Raw genomic sequence first — 11,046 nt, 5'->3', positions numbered from 1 at the left:
CCGTCCAAAATTTATTGCCTTAATACAGTCTATTTAAATAGACAATATATTTAATTGTAATTATGAACTTTATAATTAATTATGTAATTAATTGCCTCAATGAAATTAATTTCTGTAAACAAAATCTTGCGAAGTTAATTAGAATACAATTAATTATCGACTTTTATCAAGTGTGTTTAACCGCGCGACATTTTATCAAATAAATGCATTTGTACACCAGTAGGCCCCACCACTAACTCAATTTCCGGAAAAAAATAAAAAATAAAAACTGCATATTAATGACGTGGAAGCATGAAATTGCTTGAAATGCTTCTGGATTCATATAGAGAAGATATGAACAACCAAAATAGGGAGTAATACATTAATTAATAATCCTATTATTAAATGTAACCCTAACAAAAATGTATAAGTAACCCTGCATGGATGTCAAATAAATCAAATTTGACTAGGAAAAAAAAATGAGTTAAATTATCATTTGATATAATTTCATAAATGGATGAGTTCATAATTAATATCATCATTAGGAAATATAAAAAAAAAAATATATAATTAAAAAAAAGGCAAATAATTAAGCCTTTATTGCCATGAGGAAACAGAAAAAAGGGGGCGATTTTTCCAGCCAAGCATCAAACAATTAGTGTTAACAACCTGAAGTTGGTAACCTTCTGAAGGATAATGAAGTCTGAGCAATAACTTAGCTTGAGACAAGGAGAATGGACTCAATGCCACACTTTTGAACCCTGAGCTCCTCAACAACACCTCCCATGACTCGTACCGTTGGTGCCTTTCTCGCCTTGACTCTCCTTCTTCTCCGACGACATCCTTAATCTCGCCTCCGAACCACCCTTCCTCCACAGCAACCCTTTCCTGGCTCTGTGGAGGAAGGGTGGCTTCTAGGGAGTCAAATAGGGATCCATAGTGGTCCAATGCCTCATTGAACCGTCTTAGAAAGAGAGGATGGTTATGATCCGCTTCTCTTTCTCCTATGGTCAAGACTCTGGGGTTTAGGGTCTTGACTTTATGGAGAAACCTCCTGAGGGAACGGGTGTCATATTCCCTCAGGAGGCGGTGGAGGTAATCTCCACAATTCACCGCCAGTGCCTCCAGCTCGTTGTTTTGGTGAACTACTAACAATGCATTTTCCACCAAATCGGCATGGTCCACAACCTCTGAGTTGTGGAGCACGAGGTCATTGAACTGGAACTCGAGGCCGAGAGACCTTGCAAATGTGCATAGCCGGTCTCCAGTCCTTTCCAACAAAGCCTGATCCCACCCCGCCCCAGTGATCCGGATCGTAGGAGTCGGACGGCCCAAGGTGGCCGCTCGCTCCACAACGGCTTGTAAAAGAGGAGGCCATTGGACGCCGTGCATGATCTCCATGTCAAGGATATGAATAGCCTTACAACCTTCTATTGCTTCCAAAATGGCTTGGTTTGCAGTCAAATGAGTAAATCTGATAAACGGGGTGACTTGATTAAGAGAAAGGTAAGATGAACATCTAACCCTAGTTACTAATCCTTCTTGTGTAACCCTAGGTGTGGTCACATTGCTTGGATTAGTAGCTAGATTAGGGTTAGGGTTAGGGTATTGAGGAGACAAGAAGATGGAAGGTCCGGGTTGAAGAACATAATGTGGTGGTGTATTAGGGTTAGTAATAAAAGTGGTAGATAAATAACGATTAACACGTCCATTTAAGGCCTTACAAATGTAGTACACAAGTCTTTCGGTCGAATCGCCTGATTGTGATGCGAAATCGGTCGAGAGAAGGTTTAAAAGACGGTTGGCTGAGGAGAACTCGGAGCGTGAGACTAACTCGGCACAAGTTACTAGCAATTGACGTGGGTGGATCACTTGAGATGGAGTTATGGAAGATGATGATGATGCTAATAATGGCGGCGATGATGTATTAATGAGGTGAAAATGGTGGTAGTTGAATGATATTGGTGGTGGTGATTGTGGTTGAATAATGGACGGTGAAGATCGGTGGTTGTCTTGGTCTTCCTCGGAGCTAAACGATGAGGAAGAACGAAGCATATTTTCCCTGTTTGCCCTAGAGGTTAGCTAATTTTGGTAGGAACCAATAATTATAGATGTGATCAAATTTTCATTTTCAATTAAAAAAAAAAAGAATTGTTATTGTTAATAAAAGAAGCTCTAAGGAAATGTACTAGGGATAGTACAAAATATGATTATTTGATATAGGGGCGGATTTCAATCTAAAAGAAGAGTGAATGAATGTACGAACATTTGATCTAAGGTTCGATACATTTATTATTGGACCAGTTGAATTGGTAAGATTATCTGTACGAACATTCAGGTAATAAAATGCATATAAACTTATTTTCAATTTAAAAAAAAATGGTAATAAAAGAAGCTATAAGGAATAGTTCTAGGGATAGTACAAATATGATTATTTGATATAGTGGCCGATCTCAATCTAAAAGAAGAGTAAATGAATGTACAAACATTTGATAATTGAACTAGTTGAATTGGTAAAGTTATGAGTAGATTTAGGTAATAAAATGTAAATAAATTTAACAACTGTTATCTGGTCTAACCGTAACCCGTGACGGGTTGTTATGTTAGTTTGGAGTGGCACTAAAAGCAAGGTGAACGTTGATGAATAAAGAGATACTACTACACCTATAAGCTAAAAGACTAAGGGTTTTATAAGAGAACATTAAAAAGTAGAAAAGAAAACAAAAATAAAGAGCAAAGAATCTCACTATCAAAATAAATGCAAAGGCAAGAAGTAGAAGTAAACTTGAGTAAATTACCCAAGAGAGCAATGAAAGAGCAAAAGGAATAAAAGAGAGAAATATGGAAGTTTGATGAGATGGCAGGAGAATAAGGAGAGAGGGATGATGGGAGTTCAGATGGAGGAAATTGAGGGAGCAAGTAAAGCAGCTGCTACAAGTTTAGTTTTAGTTGTTTCATTTCTTGCTAAAATCAGGGACATGGTTCATTTTTTTGTCATCTTTGGAAATATACTCCTTTATGCTAATACAAACTTTTTTTCTATTTTTATTTATTTTATTTTCCAAGACACATATATTCTCATTTGTGGTAGACAAGAGCCATCACTTTGAAGAGACGTAAGACAAAGAGGCAAATGGAGAGGGCAAGTGGGGAGGAGCTGTGAGACTCTTTGTTTCTAAGATTGTGATTTTTTATAAAATAAAATTCACAAATTCTCACTTTAAACGGACACTATACCGTCTATACGTCTAAAGCTGTAGACGGATAGTGTCCCTCTCATAAAATGAGAACGGATAGTGTAAGTAGGTGGGAAATGGATACTACCCTCACTTGCTCTCCCACTTGCATTTTGTGAGAAGGCCACTATTCGTCTACAGTTTTTAGACGGATAGTGTCCGTCAACAAAGAGACGGATCGAATAAAATTGGGTATATCAGTTGATGAGATGATTTTATTAATTATCAAATCATCAATGTGTATATTGAACCTGGTTCATTGAGACTATTATCATAACTTATGGTCTATATAGTAAATTTAAAAAGTAAACTTTTTTGTTTGATTTTCAGATGTAATTTTGAAATATTATCAATAGCTCACTGACAAGACGAGGCACATAGTAATTGTAAATTTGTACATGCATGTTAGAGAATAACCCATAATCTGTTCAGAATTTGGGAATATATAGTTGAAATGTGGAATAGAGATGTTGAAGAGCCAAAGGAAAATAAAATTGGAAATATAGTTAATTATCCCTATAAGTTTGATAGTATGTGCAATCAAGCCTCTTAATTTATAAACTAGTGTAAATCTCGCGCAAATGCGCGGTATGTTAGATAATAATTTATAAAGACGTTAAATATTATAGCTTGATAACATGCTTAAGCGATATAATAGAGAAACTTTAATAGTCTTCATACCAGATAAGATTGACGTTTTAACTGTACCTAATTACATAAATTACTTCTGTTCCGGGTGTAATTCCAGAGCAGTTATAAGTTACCACCCGTGCTTGTAGAATGACGTCTTTGGTTGAATCCTCCTTGCGGTCTCCTGAAATGATGAACAAACTGAGGGCTCGGCTTTGGGCCGAGCGAACTCACTCCGACGCTCAAGTCAGTAACTTAGAGAGGTAAGTTGTTGTTACTTGGCAAAGTACGTATTGTAGAGAGATAGGGAAGATATTACCAGGTGAATAGTGATTCTTAGGTTAAATTGTGGATCCTCTACTCAATGAGAGTAGAGGAGTATTTATAGACTTTCAACTTTTGTCACGTAGTGGCCAAGTGGCCAAGTGGCTAGCAGATGGAAAGACTGATCTACCCCTCGGCCGAGGGACCTATGGCAGGCCGGCGGGCCCTGTTGACTCACCGCCGAGGGGTCTTGGATATGAGTTCGCGGATGTGTGCCCCGGCTGGCCGATTGCCCCCTGGCGGGACCCATCCGACAGCCGACAGCCTCGTCTTGCTTAGGGCCGTCTAAGCCGTTGACTTCTTGTGGATATCTTTGACCTTGCTCAATATGTTGACGGTCGGGGGTGCGAAATATGCCCCATCAATTTGCCCCAGCCGTAGTCTATGCCGTGGTATGGGCTCCGATGTATCTTTGAGCGTATATTCTGCGCAAGACAAAACTTCTGCCCCGGCTTCTTCTACCTCGGCGTGGCTCTGCTGAGGCCGTACCATATCCCCCCTCCACATGGTTGTGTAATGGACATCCGATGTGGAAAAGGTAATGACGTTGGCTGAGACCAGGGTGGAGAGTGCCGGTTGTTTCTGATTGCCCCCTGGCCGGTGCTTTCTGGCTTGGTTGATCATGTTGCCGGCGGAGAAACGGGTACTTAGGAATTTTGTTGAGGAAGATGAACAGGCAGAGAGATATGAAGGGGCGTGTTGAAGACGCTTGGTTACTGTTGCATTGATTGACATTCAACTGTTGCAACGATTGACATTCCGTGGTTGCATGTTCGACACGTGTCTTGTTTGTTGATTGGCTGACGTTTCATGGGTTGAGTCCTGATTGGTCCTTCTTCATGGGCTTTCCCCTATAAATAGGGCAGTTAATCCCTGAAATTGGCCACCAATTTCATTTTCTCAAAAATTTTCTTTAGACTTTCAAGGGCTTTTCTCTTCTATTTTCCAGTGTCACTACTCCGGCTAGTACTTTTCTTCAAGGTAAACCAACAAATTTTTCTCTTTTTAACTTGTGAGTTTTGCTGTAAACATGTCTTCTGCTGATGCCGGAACTAGTAAACCGACGCCGGGGGATTCTCCGTCGCGTCCTGATGAGGAGGAGGTGCTAGACGCCATCCCGCTAAGGTCTGGGGGCCCTAGGTCTCCTTCCCCTGAAGTTGATCCTCAAATTTTGGAGGAATGGGAGGATGATGATGATGTTGATGATGACGGAGATGATTTCGGTGATGACGCTGAAAGGGGTCATCCTAATGAGGGGAGGCAGTACATCATGGATCACGGTGAACCCTGTAAGGTCGGCCCTGACCGTACTTGGACCCATAAGTTCGCCCGTTGTTCCGGCGAGACATTTTTCGAGGGCCATTTCTTCTTTGGCAGGGGATACAAAATTGTTATCCCTGATAGGGGTCAGGCCATCTGTTGCCCTCCACCGGGTTGCACCGGCGTATATATCCGGCATCTGGAGTACGGGCTCCGGTTTCCGAATGAATGATTACGTTATGGCCATCATTAGGGCCATGAACGTCGCCGTGGCCCACCGCACCCGTTGGGCTGTTAGGACCATAGTCGGCTTTGTCCGCTCTCGTCTCTTTAAGGGGAGGTCCCAACGGTTAATTTATTCCGTCGGCTTCACCACCTTCGCCGTCGTTTTACGGTCGCGTCGGATGGTACAGTGTGCAAATGGAGCCGGGTTACGTCTCCGTTGATAAGCTGTCTTCTTGCAAAGACTGGAAGGATCGGTGGGTGTATATTGAGGTGCCGGATGACTATCCGCTGCCCCGGTCCTTCCAGCACCAAGTTAATTTGCGGTGCGAGACTAAGGCGGAGCATGATAAATGGATTAAACGGAAAAAGCTTAAGATGGACGCTGACAAGGTCCCTCTTAATGAGGATGAGAGGCCGGCGATGAGGCTATTTGAGACGGACGAGAGTGGGGCGTCGAAAAGATGGATTCCCCCAACGCAGATCATTCTCAGGATGAGCTGCTCTGCCATGTCGGCCTCATACCGGCCCTGGCACAGGGTGAGTGGGGTCGGTGTGAGGCCCATGACTGCTCTCAATGTTTCTGTCCGTTTTGAATTTCGGTTCGTTCCTCGCTTAACTCTTGCCTCGTTTCTTTTGCAGATCACTTTGGCGCGGACCTGTCCGAGGATATTCTTAAGAGGATGGGGCTGCACAAGGATAAGACCGTTGCTGATTTGCACCCTAAGGCTCTGGCCCGCGATCGCAGGACGTCGCCGAATGATCTGATGGATCAGCAGCTGAAAGGCCTGAATGTGGAGGCGGCCCAGGCGAGGGTTGTTAGTAACATGCCGCGCGAACCGCGAAAATCAAAATCTTCGGCGGTGACGGCATCGACGTCCGTTCCACCTTCCATCCCTTCAGTCCAGAAGGAGACGGTGGAGATCGTTGACATTACTGATGGGGGGGGACTCCGATGCGGAGGGATCTCCCCTTATCCGTAAAAGGAAAGAGCCCACCCTGCTGCCGATACCTCTGCTGCTATCGCTGCGCAGCTCTGCCGGCGAGGAGATGCGTCCTCCGAGCAAGAAGGCCAAGCATGGTACGGATATATCCCGTGGCTCGGCTTAGCCGGTTAATTTAGGCGTTCCGATGACAAAGCTTTCCGATACGTCCATGTATACTTGCGGATGTTTTAATTGATTTTTGTAGATCAACCGTCGGCGCCGCCGTTCTCACCGAGCAAAGCAAGTGGAGGAGAGCCCTGTGCAGTTGGTGATCAAAACGTCACCGTTGACTCTTCATCCCGAAGGCTTCCCCCCAATCCGCAGTCGGTGATCGAACGTCACCATTGACTCTTCATCCCGAAGGCTTCCTCCTCCCGGCCTTGTAGCGGAAAGCACGAGGCCGATCAAGAGGTCGGCGAGGTGGAATGAGTTGACCGGTGCTCGTATTATAGAGCGAGAGAAGGCCGCGGCTCAATCCGCTCTTGAGCTTGCCGCCACCAAGAGGGTGGCCGTGAAGGTGAAGTCGGATCTCCTCAATGAGCGAGAGGCTTAAGGGAGATGCTTTGAGAAGGCGCTCTTGGGCGAGAGAAAACTCGGGGAGGACGCCGAAAAGGAGGTCCTTCTTTGAGAGAGCCAAGGCCGAGGCCGCGGCGGCCGAAACTGCTAAGCTGCTGGAGAAGTGTGACCTTGTTCAGAGGCACGCCGACCTTTATTTCCAGCAGAGGAATGAATTCAGGGGCCTGTTTCAGGCCCAGGGTAAGGTGAACCGGAACAAGGACGCTGTCATCGCCCAATATGTGCAGGACATTGAGACGCTCCAAACCGTTATGCTTCCCAACATGTGTGCCCAATACCGGGACCTGGCCGAGGAAGCTGCCAGGGATGTGATCGGGGAGCTCTTCCCTCTTGATGGCTCCTTTCCGTGGGACAAATTTGACGAGCTGTTTGACGACAAGCTCGAAGCTAAAGAGAAAGCCGCGGAGGAGAAGGCCAAGGAGGAGGTGAGGGTGAAGCAGGAGGAAGAGGTGGCCGCGGAGAAGGCAGCCCTTGCTGAGAAGGCTAAGGCGGCCAAGGAGGAAGCCGAGAGGATGAGGGCAGCTGAGGCTGCCGAGGCTGAGGCTGAGGCCGCTGAAGCTGAGGCTGCTAAGAAAGCTGCTGGGTCGCCCATCAACGATGGTGCTGCCACCGCTGCTGATGGCAAGCGACAGCAGGCATAGGGAGACGGGCGGTCGTCACCAGGCTCACCCGGTGTCTCGGATAGCTTCAGCTGCTCGGGAGCCAATTATTAAGCCTTTCCTCCCTGCCATCTTTTGGCGCTTTAAATGACATGTCTGTAACCTTTTGCTTTTCTTTGTATTTTGTACAACTTTGGTAGGTTGTGTTTTGGGCTTATCCTTATGGGGACGGCCGTCGTCTGCATTTCTTGTAATCTGTTGAACATTTTTAATACGAGCTCGTTTCTTTTGCCTCCGGCTTGGCCGAGGTTTTTACCCTATTTTTCTGAGTTGTCTTTTTGCGCTAGTAGTTGTTTATCTTAACTGTAAACGTTTTCACTTTGCCTCTGGCTTGGCCGAGGTCTTTTCTCGTCTTCGTCTGAGTTGTCTTCTTACGTTATTAATTGAGTGCCTCTTTTGTTTTCGCCTCGGCCTGGCCGAGGCAGTCTAGAGTGCGTATCTCAACTGTGTTTAACGTTCCCAAGATACGTTGACCGTTTTTGCGAGTATCAGCTGTGCTGATAATGACTGTCGTGGCGTCTACCTCTTGGAGTGACTGCTGCGACGTCTACCTCTTGGGGTGACTGCCGTAGCGTCTACTACTTGGGGTGACTGCGACGGTACCTGCTTCTTGATGATGACTGTCGTGGCGTCTACCACTTGGAGTGACTGCTGCGACGTCTACCTCTTGGGGTGACTGCCATAGCGTCTACTACTTGGGGTGACTGCGACGGTACCTGCTTCTTGACGATCGCCGTGGCGTCTACCACTTGGAGTGACTCTGCGACGTCTACCTCTTGGGGTGATCGCCGTAGCGTCTACTACTTGGGGTGACTGCGACGGTACACCTTCTTGACGACTGTCGTGGCGTCTACCACTTGGAGTGACTGCTGCGACGTCTACCTCTTGGGGTGACTGCCGTAGCGTCTACTACTTGGGGTGACTGCGACGGTGCCTGCTTCTTGATGGAGACTGCCGCTCTTGTCGGTGTGACATTGTGAGCCGGTGCCTGTTTCTGATAGCGACTACGGGGGGGAAATGAACACTTTCATGGAAAACTTGGATGATTCTTCATTAGATATAAACATGCGTTGGGGTGCCCACAGCTGTCTTGGGCGCCTCCCCCGCTATTCCAAATATTTTCCCGAGATTGTCAGTGCCCTAATGGCTCGTTAAAGGTGCACCCTCCATGTCTGTCAGCCGGTATGTCTCGAGGGATCGTCGGACCTGGGAATATACTGTATCTGGAAGGACTCCAATTTGGCGGTGTCGGCTTTTACCCTCTCCAGGTATCTTACTATCCCGTCGTCTCGAGCCTCACACTCTCCTCTGATTTGGCTGGCCACCAGTAGTGAGCATGTATTCGCCACGGCGTGCTCCGCCCCAGCGGCCCTAGCTAACTCGACTCTCTTTATCACCGCCTCGTATTCGGATTCGTTGTTTGAGGTCGAGAGGGTAAGTTTTAAGGCGTGCTCAAACACGTCCTCGTTTGGGCTGGTGATAAGAATGGTAGCCTCTGAGCTGTTCGCCGTGGGGGATCCGTCAGTGGTTATTTCCCATACGCCGGGATGCGGCTCCTCCTGGTCGGTCGGGGTTCCTTCAACCATGCCGACGTCGGTGTTCATCGGGTCACCCTCTTGCTTGCAAGGATGGGCTCTTCCCCTTCCCCGACTTCTTTGCCACTTTGAGGGACGCATGTTGCATCCTCTCGGCGGATATCCGGGTGTTGACCACCTCGTCCTTCTCGTCCTTGGAGACGAGCTTATGTGCTTCCCCCGTCCGAGACATACATCGCCGTCGGGGCCCGGATTGACATTACTGCGTCAGCCTCGCTCAGAGTGACGCGGCCTATGAGGACATTGTAGGCGGACGAGCCGTCAATGACTACGAACTCAGATAGGACATTCTTCGCCGCATTCCCCTCGTCGAACATCACCGGCAGCTTGATCAACCCCGGGGGTACCAGTAGGCCCCGAGAAGCTATACAACGGATTGGTGCGGGGGCTCAAGTCTTCGACTTTCAGACCGAGGTTGAGAAAGCACTCCCTGAACATGATGTTCGTGTAGGCACCTGTGTCAATCAGGCACCTCTTGACCAGGTGGTTGGATATGTCCAAGTGGACTACAAGTGGGTCGCTGTGAGGGGCGATGACTCCCTCGTAGTCCTTCTTTCCAATAGTCATGTCGGGGATATTGGAAGTGGGGACCGCTGTTTTGGGCACAAAGTTGATGGCCTGATACGCCTCGTTCAGGTGCCGTTTGTGCCCATGAGCGGACCCACCATTCTCGTTGCCCCCGATGACAACATGGATCACTCCTATCCGTTCAAAGACGGATTTCTTATTTGAACCGCCGGCCTCCGTCTTTTGGCCTTTGGCAACATACTTGCCGAGGCTCCCCTTCCGGATTAGCTCTTCAATGGCATTCTTCAGATGCCGGCAGTTGTCAGTAAGGTGACCGGTGTGGCCGTGGTACTCGCAGTACTGGCTCGTGTCACCGTCTCCCTTCGGCTTGGGGGGCCTTTCCCATTTCTGGCCTTCGCCCTTGCTCAGGGCGAGGACCTCGGCGGCAGATACAACCAGGGGGTGTGATCACTGTACCGCCTTTGGTGGTACGTTCCCGAACTCCCCCCGGCGCCCGCCGAGCTCTGCTTCCTGGCAGATCTATCAAACCGTGACCTATTATTGTTATGACGTCTTTCGTCCGGGTTGTCCTCCCGGTGGATTTTCTTCTCTGAGTGCCCAGCCTCGTTGTGGCCTACCCAGGTCTTGTGATAGTCCTCTACCTTGATGGCTTGGTCGGCCATCTTCCTGGCGGCGTCTAAGCCCAGGCCTCCGGACTTGATGAGCTCGTTTTTTAAGTCTCCCCTCGGGAGGCCTTTCATCAGCGCGAAGGCCGCCAGCTCGGGATTAATCTCTCGAATCTGCTGAACCCTGGCATCGAACCTCTTCACATAGCTTCGTAGAGACTCGCCCCCCTCCTGCCTAATAGTTAGGAGGTCCGATGTCTCCACGACCTTCCTCTTATTGCAAGAGTACTGGGCTAGGAAGGCGTCCCTTAGGTCGGCGTAGCAGTATACCGAGCCGTCGGGCAGCCATTTGTACCAACTCTGAGCCATCCCATGCAAGGTCGTTGGGAAGACTCGGCACCAGACTTCATCGGGTTGTTCCCACACCGACATGTACGACTCAAAGG

General features: G+C 47.6%; 1 protein-coding gene across 1 annotated transcript; it reads right to left on the bottom strand.

Moving 5' to 3' along the window:
- Positions 1 to 440: 440 nt before the first annotated feature.
- Positions 441 to 2,843, bottom strand: LOC141599800 (scarecrow-like protein 18). Its single transcript, XM_074419918.1, has one exon. It carries the CDS (start codon positions 2,032 to 2,034, stop codon positions 577 to 579), a length of 1,458 nt encoding a protein of 485 aa, XP_074276019.1. The 5' UTR covers positions 2,035 to 2,843; the 3' UTR covers positions 441 to 576.
- Positions 2,844 to 11,046: the final 8,203 nt, after the last annotated feature.

The sequence above is a fragment of the Silene latifolia genome, chromosome 9 (genome assembly GCF_048544455.1).
Source record: "Silene latifolia isolate original U9 population chromosome 9, ASM4854445v1, whole genome shotgun sequence".
NCBI lineage: Eukaryota > Viridiplantae > Streptophyta > Magnoliopsida > Caryophyllales > Caryophyllaceae > Silene > Silene latifolia.
This window is presented reverse-complemented; position numbering and strand designations above follow the sequence as displayed.